Source organism: Ruditapes philippinarum, unplaced genomic scaffold (assembly GCF_026571515.1).
Source record: "Ruditapes philippinarum isolate M1 unplaced genomic scaffold, ASM2657151v2 ctg2861_1_1_1_1, whole genome shotgun sequence".
NCBI lineage: Eukaryota > Metazoa > Mollusca > Bivalvia > Venerida > Veneridae > Ruditapes > Ruditapes philippinarum.
Genome location: NW_026855811.1, coordinates 88,184 through 104,383, shown reverse-complemented (window position 1 = coordinate 104,383; position 16,200 = coordinate 88,184). Strand labels below are relative to the sequence as shown.

At 31.7% G+C, this 16,200-nt stretch overlaps 1 protein-coding gene across 1 annotated transcript in view; it reads right to left on the bottom strand.

Moving 5' to 3' along the window:
• LOC132744458 (fibrillin-1-like) overlaps positions 1 to 16,066 on the bottom strand; it is a 38,153-nt gene extending 22,087 nt beyond the window's left edge. The window contains exons 1-22 of the mRNA XM_060733178.1: positions 15,890 to 16,066; positions 15,409 to 15,531; positions 14,438 to 14,562; positions 12,639 to 12,968; positions 11,196 to 11,436; positions 10,746 to 11,017; positions 10,362 to 10,572; positions 9,623 to 9,865; positions 7,325 to 7,486; positions 6,819 to 7,013; positions 6,111 to 6,362; positions 5,763 to 5,952; positions 5,390 to 5,559; positions 4,990 to 5,154; positions 4,313 to 4,438; positions 3,922 to 4,053; positions 3,383 to 3,514; positions 2,913 to 3,026; positions 2,239 to 2,499; positions 1,723 to 1,845; positions 843 to 968; positions 250 to 375 (exon numbers count right to left, since the gene is read on the bottom strand). Of these exons, the coding sequence (XP_060589161.1) occupies positions 250 to 375; positions 843 to 968; positions 1,723 to 1,845; positions 2,239 to 2,499; positions 2,913 to 3,026; positions 3,383 to 3,514; positions 3,922 to 4,053; positions 4,313 to 4,438; positions 4,990 to 5,154; positions 5,390 to 5,559; positions 5,763 to 5,952; positions 6,111 to 6,362; positions 6,819 to 7,013; positions 7,325 to 7,486; positions 9,623 to 9,865; positions 10,362 to 10,572; positions 10,746 to 11,017; positions 11,196 to 11,436; positions 12,639 to 12,968; positions 14,438 to 14,562; positions 15,409 to 15,531; positions 15,890 to 16,031 (3,961 nt within the window). The 5' untranslated portion in view covers positions 16,032 to 16,066. The remainder of the gene's footprint in view (positions 1 to 249; positions 376 to 842; positions 969 to 1,722; positions 1,846 to 2,238; positions 2,500 to 2,912; positions 3,027 to 3,382; positions 3,515 to 3,921; positions 4,054 to 4,312; positions 4,439 to 4,989; positions 5,155 to 5,389; positions 5,560 to 5,762; positions 5,953 to 6,110; positions 6,363 to 6,818; positions 7,014 to 7,324; positions 7,487 to 9,622; positions 9,866 to 10,361; positions 10,573 to 10,745; positions 11,018 to 11,195; positions 11,437 to 12,638; positions 12,969 to 14,437; positions 14,563 to 15,408; positions 15,532 to 15,889) is intronic.
• Positions 16,067 to 16,200: the final 134 nt, after the last annotated feature.

Here is a 16,200-nt window from a genome sequence, read left to right as displayed (position 1 = left end):
CAACTTCATTAGAAAACCCAGCACTTTGAAACTGTTTTCCCCAAAGGAGCAAGTGAAAGGCGGAGGTAAATAAGATGATGACAGCCGGAACGTTGTGCAATATCTGGTAAAGAAGACACACCAATGTAGTACAAATATATCGTCAAATGAGTGCGCGTCGGTTTTTCATGATATACTCGGCATTGGCATCTTAATTCAATTGTATTGCTTAACATTGTATTATAATAATTACATATGTAAGTGTTGTACCTGAACACGTTTCGTTATCAGAATCCAGATTGAAACCTTTCATACAAGCACACGATGCATCTTCACTTGCCAACACACAGAAATGTGAGCATGTCAGGTTATTGATACTCAAGCATGGATCAGACACTGGAAATATTATGAGAACGTAAAACTTTATTTGATAAACAAACGAATTTTTATATAACTCAAAATATGAATAACTAAACATGTTTAAATAATATCTCGTTCTAAATAATCATTGTTACTTATAAAACCGTCTAGGCAATTTTATCAAACAGTTTATATTTTAAATGCAACTATTATGCAGACAGATATGGATCTGACAACAGCAACAACAAGAACAATTTTTGAGTTTTGACTCCTTCATATTGATAGTATTAAAAAGTAATTGTACATAGTATTTTACTATCAAAATGTCTTTACACTAGTACAAATAAGACAATCTAATCAATAAATAATGCATTAAACATATACGAAACATAAATATAAGCTCCGATATAATGTCTGTAAAAAAACAACAACAGAAAACAAAAGATGTCCAGTATTTCCTTTGTTTGAAATGTAGATATATTGTGAATAAAAACGGCAATTACATTTAGCACAAGTACGTCTGTCATCATTGAGAGAGTACCCAAAATGACAGAAGCATGAATAAAAACCCGGATTATTTATACATCTTTGCTCACACTTGTCCAAACCCAATGCACATTCGTCTACATCTACAATATAAACAATATTAATATATATAGGAAATATGCCCATATTGAACTATAACATGATTATAACAAGGATCAATTTTTTCTCCACTCAAATATGTATCGTAACGCAGTAATAATTAGACAAATAATATAACCTGTGTCAGCACAACCCTAACTTTAATTCTAAAAAAAGTGTCTTAATTACAATAAAAGACAAATGCGCCAGGAAATTAATTGTTTGGCTCAAAAGTCTAGGTGGGTGATGCCTTTATCTGCTTGTTAGCAAGTGGTCCGGAGATCAAATCGAAGGCAAAACAGGATGTCTTTAGAAACATTTGTGTTTTTCTGTTTCAATTGCTGTTCTTTAAAGTTCGCTTAATGGTTCATTTATCAATTTAATTATTTATCATATTTTATACAGAAATATACTGTAGATAACAGATATTTCACGCAATCCAATAATAATCATTTTCTTCATAAATATTTTCTCTTGTCCGAGTAAATCAAATAATTGTATTGTATATACAAACTACATCATATTACGTATAACCTTAGGACATAACGGAGACATTTTCGATTTTGACCTGGTTGTTTTACATGTTTGCTGAGAAAAAAAAAACTAATTAAAGGCCTTGTTAGCATGACGAATGAATTGAAAATATTGTAAAAGTCAGTTTCCTTTTCTGCTACTCTTTAATGAATTTCTTGAGTCAATAATAATTGATTAGACTAATGATACAATTCAAATCCTTTCAGCGTAAATTCTGTAGAATACCTGTGCAGGATGTTCCATTTAGCCTTGTATATCCGTCTCTGCATTTGCAGGAATAACTTCCCACAGTGTTGGTACAATTCTGCTCACAATCATTGAGCTGCGGATCAGTGCATTCGTCTATGTCTATAAGCAAACAAATTACTTATTTCATAATATAGCCATGTAGAGGCCCTTAAATTACTAGCAAAATAAACGTTTTTTTTTTTGGTAAATTTCATGCAGTAATCGTCACAAACAATGTTTTGTAGAAAGTAGTTGAACTGCAGATAGTAGTTGCACTACTATGAAATAAGAAAAAGTTCTAAAATTTAGACTCTTGTCTTGTCTATATAGGATATTTGGATTTTGAAATTTTAAAATATAATAGTTAAATGGGTTAAGGCAGAAACAATTGTAAAAAAGCTTGTCATAAAAGACAGTGCTTCATTTTCATATACTATTTAATATACTAGTCAGTGTTATAAAATTACTGTGTCTACAAATGCTTTTCTTTCAAATATCTTACGTTAAACATACCTTCACATTTTTGTTCATCTGTCAGTTGATATCCAGAGCGACAAGAGCATGTGTAAGAACCTAGACTATTGACACATGTTTTCAATGGATCGTCACATTGATCAACTGTTTCAACACATTCATTAATGTCATTATCACATTTTTCTCCCTGCCAACCAGGTTTGCACATACAACCTTTAACTGGGTCACATCTATCTGCACCACGGCCTGTACAGACACATTTGTTTGCACACTTTTCTCCCCAATAAGGAATGGCACAAGCTTCAATAATAATTGATATAATAATTGATAAATGTGTGTGATTTAATGGAAGCCATATCGACTTTAGAAAAATCAATTAAGAGGTTATTAACATTTTTATCATGCAGTTAGTAAAGAATACAAAACAAACAAACAAACAAAGATAACTCCAATCAACATCTTAAATAACATTCCATAATTACAACACACTGCATACAAAACTATGCGGTTCTTAAATTGTAAGCCAATGCAAATCGGGGAATGGTGCATGCTTAATTAAATGAATGGACTTGTATACATGAATTAACTTTATTAAAAAACATTGATGTCACATATGAACTGATGTATTTATTAATAAATGATTGAGATAAAAACAACAGATAAAACGAACGAAACGCAAATTTACCAGCTATTGTGAAATACAAATTTCATACCTTTACAAGTAGTCGAACCGTAAAGCTTATATCCGGTGAAACAAACACACTCAAAACTTCCATTTGTATTAACACAGTCATGTGGACAAACACCTCGGTAGCATTCATCTATGTCTTAATAGGGAAAATATTTCAATTGGTTAATTAAAGCTTGGTCTGTTCCAAAATAAAATAGTATAACATAAATCATGACATAAAATGAAATAACATATTTTATTTTGTAAAATAATCAAAACTAGTAGCCATTGATTCAATGACTGTACGATGTCTAATGCAAATTTTTTTATACCTTTATTGACTGTTAGAAGTTTCTTTAAAATCGGGTATAAAACGCCTCCTGATATTGGCTTTCAGACTTTCATAATGATGTTGTTACTTTTTATATTCAAAATATTAGTAATGGAGAGTAATTTTTTAACTTTTTATAGTGATCGCTACAACTGTATGAATGTATGAAGTGTCAAATTTACCTTTGCAAATTGTTTTAGTTTTGTCGAGTTCAAATCCGTCAGTACAGAAACATTCAGGCATTCCATCAATTTTCCTACAGCCACTTGTGCCAATACAGGCTTTCTTTTCTGAGTTTGTGCAACTTCCCTCATCTATATAATGCATTTATTAGTTTTAACAAATATTATCAATTAAACTCAATGTTTACGTAAATGGACTGTAAGCAAGTATTTTGTATTCAAATAATGTATTGGATACTGATGAGAAAAACGGATTTTGAACGAAGAAACTTGTGATTTTATAATGTAAGAATAAGATAGTTGATTGCGCATTCTTTAAAGCAACTACTTTGGTATAACATTCCCAGTCAAGCAACACTTGACAGATTCTGAGAGGAACAAACGTAATTTTATGTTATTATATGATTGATGGATTCCGAGTGAATTTTTCTATTTCCGCTTATATTGCCATTCCCATTTTTTCTCTCTCAACACTCTTTATTCTTTTAACGTAACTTCAAGCTGTTGAATAATCCAAAAGGCAATATAAAGTAGTTTACCGGAAGTTTCTATGCATGTCCATGTAGAAGAATCAAATTTGAACCCTGTAAAACATTGACACGAGAATCCTCCTTCGTTGTTCACACATTCATGCGTGCAATTATGTAAGGCTACGTCACATTCATTGATGTCTGAAAAATGTCTTGTTATATTTAATACTGTTAAAATATTTTGCTGATAACAGATCTCTATAAAGTCAAGTTTACAAACACAAAATATTGTTTGTTCAATGATATATGAATATATATTTATTTAATTTACTTGGTACAACTAGGAATTACTGAAAATGAATATTAAAGTTTATTTCTCGAAAAATTTTATTATTTGCTTTAACATTTGCCTATGGTTTAATTCTATCGTACTCGAAGTTAATGAACTCATTTTCAGTACCTTTACATTTGCTTTTGTTTTCACTATCCACCTTGTAACCACCTCTGCACGAGCACTCAAAACTTCCTTCTGTGTTAGTGCAGACTTGATCACAAATATCTTCATTATCTGCACATTCGTCAACATCTTAAAGAGAAGAATTCAAATGATGATGTTTGAGATTGAAATAAAATTAATCATAAACATAAATGAAATTCGTGTCTTGTTTGCCAAAATATTAGAGTACAAAAGAACAAGTAAACAATATCAGTACAATCGGTGAAGGAATATGAAGATCTCAATTTCAGCTATAACCCTTTCAACCTCCTGTCCTAAAACAACAATAAAAAGACAGGTATTATCATCAAAGAATGACACCTTTGTTTTTTTGCACTAACTTTACCCCAATGAATAACGGTTAAATGAGGGGAAGGCACACACTAGTTTTTGCCCTAGTGTTTATCAGAGTCTGCTCCAAGGCGTATCAACACACTAAAAATCCACAAAGGTTGTTAAGAGAAACAGTGAATAAATCCTCGTCTTTTCTATATGAATCCCGTTGAGATTCTTTCAATAATGAGAAAACGTTTTGTTATCAATAAATGTAATAGTCACATTTGTTGAAAGTCATGAAAATATATATGTTTATAAATTGCTTAAATGTAAGTGCGACACTTAATGATAAATACAAAAGGTACCTTTGCATTCGTATTCGGTATCTGCTGTATAACCTTTTGGGCACGGTCCACAAGTATATGTCCTATTTTGTTTTTTCTGCTCGTCAGCTGTAAGAGACTGACAAGTTCTTTGTAGTGAACATGGATTTGCTGCGCATCCGTCAAAATCATTCTCACAATCGTCTCCTGTGAAATAATTCAGACAATGGTAACTGTTGTTAAGTTAGTGGTGCTTTAAGTAATAAGAAGACTAAACCATTTATAAAAGCACAATGATAGTTTTATTAAATAAAAAAGATCATGAAGGTTACAAAATAACAAGATGATTAGTTTGAATATGTCAGGGCAAATTGTTACAGAAATTATATTTTACAATTTTTGTTTGTGGCTAGATTATATTTTCCACTACAAAAAATCTCACCTTGATATTCCGGCTCACAAATACATTTGGCATATTTAAAATTGTCTACACCAAATTTATCCTCACGTGCTTTATTGCTGCACACGCCATGACCATTACACAGTGTACAAAGAACGATATTTAACACGAAACTTGGTGATGAGCGACCATGTTTGTTTTTCGTTGCGATGCTGCGTTATAAGAAAGTGTTTATGAAATGTGTGAAACAATATTGTTTGTATAAGTTCTGGAGTTTATATTATTTGGTGTTACATTGTAAAATGCCCTACACAATTAACGAAATAATTAATACTCATAATAGTTAAATAGCAGAAAATACATACATGTATTCATAATGTATCAATAACCTACTTATGCTTTGCATAATACATACCGAATCTTCACAGGGTCATCGCTTTTTTGGAAGTATGTGACTGATGAAGATGAAATATTTATCTTTGCATCAACACTGTTTTCTATGAAGTAGACTTCATCACCAGAATTAAAATCTATGCGGCAGTTTACATTTTGACCTTTCGTAGCATATATGTCCTCACATCCAGAAAGTGTTGGTACTGTAATTTCTGGAATTATATTTACGTTTAATAAAAAGAAAAGCTTATTAAGAACTTGAAATATGTACTGCTTTCGCATAACATTATGGAGATACCTTTTATATACATATAGTAAATAGTCATTTATCAATACAATGAAAGTAAAAATAGAAAATCGATTACAATACCGAGTTCAGCTGTAGTAGAGTCTGAGTCCCCTCTGATGATGCTTGTTTGATTAGCTATTTCCATTTTCTCAGTAAATACGAGGTCGAAAATACATTCGATATTTTGTGAGCCGTTACAAGCTTTTTCCGCTTCCAATATTTTGTCAGGATCAGCTTCATCAAGAAACCGTGGAATATACGAGTCATTATGGAAATCAAAATGCGACTGGCCGTCTTCATAAATAAATGCAGAATCATTTGAATTGATCGACCCTTAAATTAAAAAAATGGCTTGAATCATAAATATAAATAAAGTAAGTCTAATATGCTTTTACAATTTCTTTAATAAAACATGTTCAAATAATAGATTTACACCATATTATGTATAAATTACATTTTGCTAAAGAAAAAGTCATATGACAATGGGGTTCACGAGCTAGCAATGGAAGATTTATAACTCTCCCATGCAACGACTTAGTATTTTTATTCTCAAGACTCAAGACTACGGAAAATCAAGGAAATATTCCAGCAACGAGACTAGCTATATGGCAACTGTTTAAAGTGCTGAACAACACGTAGCATCGCAAGTTTTAGTTTGTAAAAGCTTCTTTGAAGAGTAAGGACGTCAAAATATTTCCAAATAGACAATCGTTTTGATTATAACTAAGCGAGTACAATGTAAATCTTATGTGCAATGACTACACTGTTTTGTACTTATTTAGGACATACATGTCTTTCCGTAATCAAAAACCTCTCGTTCCGTAAGATTTCCTTGGAGGACAGTTCCATTTGGCATTGTAAAGTCATTCTCGGGATTACCATCATAGTTTCCCAACAATCCAGTCGTCAGCCCTTGTAATACCTTTGGCACCCCGGTGTTTAAAGAAAGCATTTCCACGCTCACGGATATATTAAGAGAGATACCTGCAATTTAAATTCATCAACAAGAAACATAATTTCAATGGCATAAACAACATGGCAGCTCGCCTAAAACAAATGCTTTGAATTCATGTTTTTAACATTAACTTTGGTTTATGTATCAAAACAAATGGCATATCTATAAAAATGTACAACTGTCAGAAAACAGGCACTGCACGGTTTTGTCAAACCAACTATCAATGAAAAGCTCAAATAATTACAAATCATTGGAAATGAAGCGTATTTCTGTACCACTGGACGGTTCAGAGATATAAACAAAAGAAGGATTTGTCAAATAAAATACTCAAAATGTTTACCACTTGTTGGAAATAAAACGCTAAGAGTATCATCCCTTTTTGAAATAATCAAAGTCCCTCCTCCGGACGGTTCCTCAGTAATATAAACAAATGGATTTTCTGGATCAGTATTTGCATAGAACTGGCTAGTAATGTCAGCTTTGTTTGCGTAAATAATCATACCTAATAAAGAATAATTCAATATAATGTTTTAACGAGGATTGGACGAACATAACGTTAATGGATACATGCATTTTGCATTAATTGATTTAAAAAAGGTATATTGGCGAGTGTTAGGCATAATACACATTCTATATACAATTTTTCTTTTCTTAAGCATGTCACATGGGCATGGTTGTAAATGATTGCTTTTAGACAATGTAATTATCTATAACATTGTACTTTTATTTATTTGGAAAAATGTTCTAATATATAGCTGAAAGGATACCGTTAGCTTACATATACAAGTATATAAAGGTATAATTGGCAAAACGTCTATCTCACTGTTATATAATTATCAATTTGGAAATCGTTTTGACATAGATAAATTATATAATGAATAAGTGTCACGTAATCATTTTTATACAAATGCATAATTCTTAGTCAAAAGTCAATTATTTTTAACTTTGTCACAACCCGGCAGCCATCAGCCGATTTTGTTAAAAATTCTAGGTCTCCTTTTGAATCTCATAAGAAATTGGAAGTATCTATTAAAATTATGGTCATTTCTGTTGAATAATAATAAAAAAGTTTTTTTTGCATGACCTATTCAATACGAATAATCGCAATTTGTTCAAACATATCAATTATTAATAAACCTCAATTCTTGTTTTAAAAAAAAACTTTTTTTGCTTATTCTACACCAGTTTCTTATGACAATCAAATTTAATGTTATTTTATTTACTTTTTTTAACAGAAACATCAAAATAAAGTGCTCATTCTACCGCAAATAGCGTAAAGTTTAAGATCGGATAAATCAGATTGCTCGTGCGCTGTGGCCTATACTCATCAGTAGCAACTTTCGAAATATTAAGCTATACATTTTTATTTACTAGCAATGTACGTTAACGACCTATACGTTGATTGATTTCTCTTCAATAATATTACGTGTAAATCGTTCATGCTGCAAAGCATAAAACAGCCACTCGGTAAACAGCTGTGTAATTATTAATTGGTATGTGTTTGTTAGCATGTAATCATTTAGATTACATAGTGTGTAACGTTTTCTGAAACTTTAATTCGAATCAAAAATGAATATAAAGATTTACGTAGTTTATACAAGTATAGATTTGATGAAAGAATTATTGTTAGAATTTAACAAAATACCCCAAATGGCTGCATATACCCTAAGACGTTAATGACAAATGTACAAGCTATTTGCTAAAGTGGTTAAAATCCTATGTAAAAAAAACAGTAAAATAATACATGATAGTTTGTTCCGGAACGTTTTATTCTGTTCATGTATATCAAAACTAATAAAAAAATAACAGATATATTCTAGTTACTACCCTTTTGGGAATCGATCTTTAAGTTGCCAAAAAAATCCCTGTTTGTAAATGATGTTTAAGTTCTTTTACAAATTTTCAATATTTTTAGTGTCGGGTAATATTAAATAAGTCAATTTGACAAATTGTAGCCACATGAGACTGAACCCAGGTTGAACGAAATCTGAAAATGTAAATGTTAGAAAATGTGTCGATAAAAAAAAACGATATATAACGCCAAAATTCATTTAGATGTTTAAAAACTTGCAGTCTTTATAAGTTAATTGGAAAGTTTTCAGATTATTTTTCCTTTCTTAATCTAAATAATGGGCCATTCCTCCATTCCTATCATAGAAATAGTGTTGAACGGACAAGATCATACCGAGACTTTAATTCTCATAGAATATTGTTGGCTCCATTGTTTCAACTATGTAAGCCTTTTTCTAGTTTTTTATATTGTTTATTATTCTTATTACAGCTGTTAATAGCATAAAGAAGTTAATACCGTGACCTTTATATATATAGAAAAAATGTTTTTGCTAGTTTATATATATCCCCTGTTGTGGTCAAAATTTTATATCACTTTTGAGTTCAGTATATATAAAGAAGCAAAGTAACATTTTCAAAAGGATACAATAGCTTTATTTAACTTTCAATTTGTTGTAAGTTTATTGTGAATCAAAATAGACTAGAATTCACTCTTTTAACTCACTCTTTAATCTATGAAAATTGAAATGTAGACCATAAACGAACGCTATAATAAAATTTTGTAACATAATGTTGATATATTGAAATAGCATTAGCTGTGTCATATAAACATGATGAGAAACATTACCTGTTTTCGCTTTATTAAGCTCAACATGGAGGGAAGCATTTGAGGATTCTTTCACGGCAAATGCGCTAAAGACTGTTGCATCTGATAGTTTACCATTCTTTTGAAGTGCCCTTTCAGTTCTTGCTTGAATGTCGAGGGTAAAGTTATCGGTGTCAACATGTAATAACGTATACTCGCCAAGACCGTTGAATGTAAAACTCTTTCTATCTAAAGTTACAAAGTGTGGATCACCCCAAAATGTACCTAAAATAATAAAAACGCTTTGTTATTTATGGGACACGAAACTGTTACTATATGCTTATAATGTATGCAATGTTCAAGCAACCAGGTCCTTAGACATTGCCTTCCCTTTTAAACATTTTCTAAATTGTCATGAAAGAATGCAGATTGAATTGTAATATATATCTTCACATGTGTGTTTTCATTTCATTATGTAAACAGAAACATATAAAAATGATAGTCGTACGAAAACACGAACACGCACGCAACCACGTACATACATTCATATATACACACATACACACATACATAGATACATACATACTTACATACATACATATATACATACATGCATCCCCGGGAGATGCTTTGGTAGTTTAGCGCGGAGGAAGGTAGTCTAGTACTGGTGTAATTCTCCAGGAACGATGGTTAGGAAACTACCCGCCTATATGACTGAAATACTGTTGGAAAAAGGCGTAAAATTAAACAAACAAACAAACAAACAAACATACATACATACCAAAGTCATATGGAGAGGACGCATAGCACGACCCAGTTGGTCTAAGCTCATAGAAAAAGTTGCAATGATTTGAGGAAACACAACATTTCGTCTTGTAGATTACATCATTCAAAATATGTTGTAATGGATAGCGTGGGTGGTAAAGTTGAAATCCTCCTGCAAAGGGACGTTCATATACCCAAAGCCATGTCTTAACGTCGTAACAACACGACTGAAAATGAATTTTGTATAATATAAGATTATAAAAGTAATTATTATACATAACACAGTATGTAATATGTCAGACGTTTTTATACTTTATAAAAATACTGATATTGCGTTGCTATTAAGTATTTGATATAATAATACCGTCAGTTGTTCAATTTATCCTTCTTCACAACTTACTTTTCCATACTGTCTAAAATTTCCAGCATGAAGCATATCAACACAGATATGATTCACATCCCGCCGCCATCTTTGTAAGCCTATTCTCCAAAACCAAGGGTCGAAACGAGAGAGCCATATATCACATGGACATTCTGGCATAAGACTTGCAAGATAATCTATGTTCTTCTTGTTGTCATAATTGGCGTTATACCAATTAATACAATCAACAGCATCGTTTTGATGATTCATGTCGAGTTGATGCAAAGGCTTAAAGACAAGTCCAGCAACATCTAAAGGAAATAAAAGTGTCAGTTTATCGTTTGTGTACTAGTGACTCAAACAAAACATTTAATATGACAACAGAAGTTCGCCTAATCAATGTGTATTCATGTATAAGTTTTATCATGTTGGTAATTATTAGACTCTGTTATACTTATAGTATTAAACAAAGAAAGGCGAGGTTGTTACCATCTTCTGTTGATGACACCTCAGGCTGTGAGTCTAGTTGTAGCGCTTGAGAGGTGAATGAATAGGGATGTGAAAATGATAATCCCGAATCAACATTTTGAACATTATGGCCAACCCATATTGGTACGTTTGATGCGAACTCCGAGTCATTTGGTCGCCAATTCATTAAACCATGTCCATAAATATAAAACACGTACGTTGACTTTCCGTCTGATACTAGTACTGCTTGGAATGTGGATTTCTACAAAAAAATGATCGATGTTAAACCATGGCAGACCAGGAAGATGATGTGAAAATAGACAATAATTTATCCTGAAGTCGTGCAACACGTTAACCTCACCCAGTCACTTATACTTTTATTTTGGTCGTATTCAAAAATATGTAGCGTGACCTCATTTTGAACTGTCAATCTGTAATTGGTTATGGCAATGTGGCGACTGATTAGATAAGACTTTGTCATAAAATCAACTAGTAATGAATAAAAACTGAACACAAATCAAATAGAAGAACAAAAACAAAGAAATATTATCTCTAAAGCAGACGGCACAAATATACATTTCACTTTTACACACATTGACTGTCTTAAATGAGAAAAGATTTCAATTCGTTAAGAATGTTAATACAATAACGGCAGAATTTATTTGGTATGATGCAAAACCAATACAAGTAAAAAAAGAAAAACATATTTTTCAATGTGATTTTTTATCGTCTATATAAAAAATTCATATAGTTGCATAAATATTTTCTGATGAAATATTTGTAACTTAGTCACATTATGTACACCGGCTTTACTGACCTGTGTTAAACTACTCTAAGCATGATGGAAACGAACTACTTTTGACATGGCGGCTTTAACACGGAAGTGATAGAACATAACGCAAACGGGGCCACTCGAGAGATTAAACTTTTTTCATACCCTGTTGGCAGAATAGTTTTACATCAGTTTTACCCAAAACATGCATCAAACACTCCTTCTGTCAATCCTTTAGTGGTTTTACAAACCCAATTTCGTTCAACACGTGTGATAGTATTTCGTCCATTGTTAGTTTAAAATGAAACCGAAAGTGAAAGTAGTTTTGAATATTTGAATAAATAGTATCACAGTCGAACTATCAATTGCACTTGCAATATTAAAATCTGGGATACAAAGATCCCTTGGAAGCAAGAAACGATTTTTATCACTTGAAAAGATATATTGCGTTTTATAAAATAAAATCGTCGCCTCTACACGGACTTCTTAATGTCGGAGTCATTTTCACCCTCATTTGGGGTGAGTAATGCGTCGTACGACACAGGTCGATATTTATACAATGACTTAGTCAAATTTGACATATAAGTCAGTAAATGATGCAATCAATCAGTATGAAAATGCGGGAGACATCTATTCTAATTCACGTATTAGTTCGAAACTATACCCTAAAACATATATAAAAATGCACGCACCTTTGTAGAATCAAATCCTGCAACTGTTGTTCTAGCTTCATGCCAGGTAGCTATCATTACAAAGCTGGCATCAAATGTTTCCCTATCCCCAAACTTTATCACAATATTCTCTATGTAAGATATCAATTCTTCATCCTCTTTCATTTTGTCATACGAGTTCAAGATATCATATGATCTAAAGTAAACAGGGCCTGATGTTCTTTTATCAATGGGACCATAAAATGGTGCTATGATGGTTTCCTCGCCGTTTGTCACAATGCTGTTTGTATTTTCTGGCGGGGTCGGGTTTGTATACTTGTTGTCAAAGCTTACAAAGCCATAGGAACATACCTAAAAAACAGCAATGCATAATCCTGAAAATTTACTTTAAACAATAAACTATCAAATATCCATCGTTAAAGATGTATTATTTTGTAAAACTTATTCTGGATCTAAACTGCATGAATCTAACCTTATCCCTTCTAAAATAACACAACAACATATACTATTAATTATCAATGAATCAAATAGAAGCAAAACTAAACTTTAAAATACAGGCCCGCCTGTGATGACACCTACAGTAACTCAATACAAACATTACGAGAGGTGTTCAATTCATTAAGAAAGAGTTTTAAAACTTGCCTTATTTATTTACTCATATGTGTTTTATTGCAAAATATACTCAATCTAGGATCCATGACAATTGTAAATCATTCTACACGTTTTTGGTAAGCTTTATAAGGCCGGTTCATGCATGACTGCTTAAGTTTACTCCATTCGTCTTTGAGAAGAGCCTTTGTAAGACCGGGCATGGTATACATCTTACGCTTCTGTAGCGTACGTTTCAGTATACCCTATATACCAAAGCTCATGGGAGCTGCATCTCTGCGCTTTGCTAATGCACCTCGTTTTACAAACTGTAGTTCGTTTAGGTCTACTCATTAGTTCAAACGTAGCTAACACGACGTCGACCTTGAATACAGGCGATAAAAGACACAGCCTCATCTGTAGTGACAACATTTTTACATTCTCGACAGTTATGACAGAGATATAGACGCCATGATCGAGAACGTCGTTTTTAAATATGTGCATCACTAAGTCTATGAACACGGCTGTTTTCCTGAGTTTTGCTTTTAGATTTGCTCTGTTGACAGTACGTAGACATACCCCACACTTAGCTTCCATTTCTCTTTGGGTAGGAGAATTTACAACATAATAATATTATGTAATTTACATACGACGTCAGCAGAAGGTGCTGTGCGACGTTTAACAAAGGAACCACTTTTATCTGTTTTAGTATGTTATTTCGAATAACACCTTTACCATGTTGAATGCGATGCACAGTAACAGTAGAAACATTATGTCCAATATTTTTGTTAATAACGTGTTTCACAATGTTTCTCTAGGACATGTTTTGCTTCACAAGTAATACTGCCCTCAACTAAATATTTTTTTTGGTCTAATCATATTTAATTTTCAACTCAAATGAGATGGGCATTTGTATGATACACAACTTAACATGAATAAATCTTTTTATACGGGTTTTTGTAAGCTTTAAGATCTTATTACCTGTTTTGATTGTGTTTCATAATACATTGAACACATTTCGTAGTTTCCTTTTTATCTCATATCAAATTGCAAAGTTTTAAATCATTGGATCATTTTATATTTCTTTCTTTGCGAAATGATTATGGTTAAAAAATAGAATACGCTATATCTTTTAAAAACAATAATCAGTATTTCTATTCTTTTGCTTACAATATACTGTACAGAATGTTTCCTTTTGTCTAATAATGTCAGTACGTCTATTGTATACTTACAAACAAATGTTTTCGCATTGAACCAGACACAGGCATTCCGGGTAGGAAAGATATATCAGGTCCACAAACATCAGTGTTTGATATAAAGTGATCTCCTTCATCAGTCCCGTAAGGTAACAGTGGCACTTTGAAATATAAATTATGATTAATAATCTTCAATTACTATACGTAACTTTGAAATACATTTCTTCGAATGGTAATTATCAAAATGTATACACTGTTTTTTACTCAATAAACAGTAACAAAAAACATTAACAATAAAAAAATCCAAGAGTAAAAAAAACAAATAAACGAACAAAAGGTCGATATCGGACTATTCTTACTTTTTCGAAAGCATCAGATGTAACACGTATATTCCTAGTTTTTTGCATTTTTTTTCCAATGAGAAAAAATTATACTAAAAGGAAACAATAAAAACATCAAATGACAATAGAATATGATTTGAAGTCAAGTCCGATGCATTAACTTAATTACAAAGAAATTTTGGCGCAAAGCATATTAAAAGGAATGTCAAAAAGACCTATTATAGACCTGATGTTTATGTTTGAATATTACGAATTCGTCGGATTTTGGGTTTGAAATTTTAAAAATGTTGATTTTTTTCGTATTCACAATTAGATTTGATAAGCCATTATAATATTTATATGATTTTTTAAAAAGGTTTGGAAATAAAAGATATATCGACACGGATTTTCTAATTGGTAAATATCATTTAGTATTTACTTAAAAGCCCATATTTGTATAAGTTTAGATAAATGAACATCGTTCATTATTGCTTAATACTTTAATGTGGTTAATGGAATTATATCTCTTGATGAATATTACGGACATGATAAGGCACCAATATATTATGAGTATATGCCTTTGCTATGTTGAAATGTTAAAATATCTAAATATGCGAGTATATATATACCATATACACCCGATATATCCGTTAAGTAAAATACTTCTATCCTTATAAACGAGCTTACTTTTATCACATATCTTTGATTTGCTGTCATATATTCCTGTAAGGCATTTACATACTGAGTTGATACACAATGAATCGGCCATCAAACAGTATTCTTTACTAAGGCAAGTTCCTCCAACGTCCGCTGTAAATGTATAACGTTACATAGAACTATCAAAGGACTTTGTTACGTCATATGAAAGTGTAAACGTTTGTAGCGCAAGAAAACGTTTAGAAAATAATTATGGGTGAACACTTCGCAGAAATAATAAGACATTTGCAAATAAATCATTTGTTTTTTGTGTGTTCTTTTCTCAGGAATAAACATTTAAACTCATGTAGGTTTTTTAATATTTTAAGGTCACAACAAACCTGATTTGTCATATTATTGACTGGAATATGATAGATATTTCCCTAAAAGACTATATTTGTATGATAGGGAATATTAAATAATAAAATTAATGGAAACCATTGCAAATAATGGAATTGACAAATATCCTCACATTTTTTCTCGCAAGTTGGTGGCTCACTACTCCAATCACCATCGTCTCCACAAGTACTAGTTTTTTCACCAACCAAAAGATAGCCCTCATTACAGGTAAATGTCACTGCAGAGTTGTATTCATTACCGGCAGAATCATCCATAGTACCATGAAGAGGCACAGTATGCTTTTCACAAACTATTATAAGATAATGTATAAAGTTAATTCACAAGGATAATAAAATGCTGTCATTTATACATGTTTTTGTTCTCCTAAAAACTTATTGAGATTATTTTAACGATGAGCTTTTATCATATTCACTGTTTCACAAA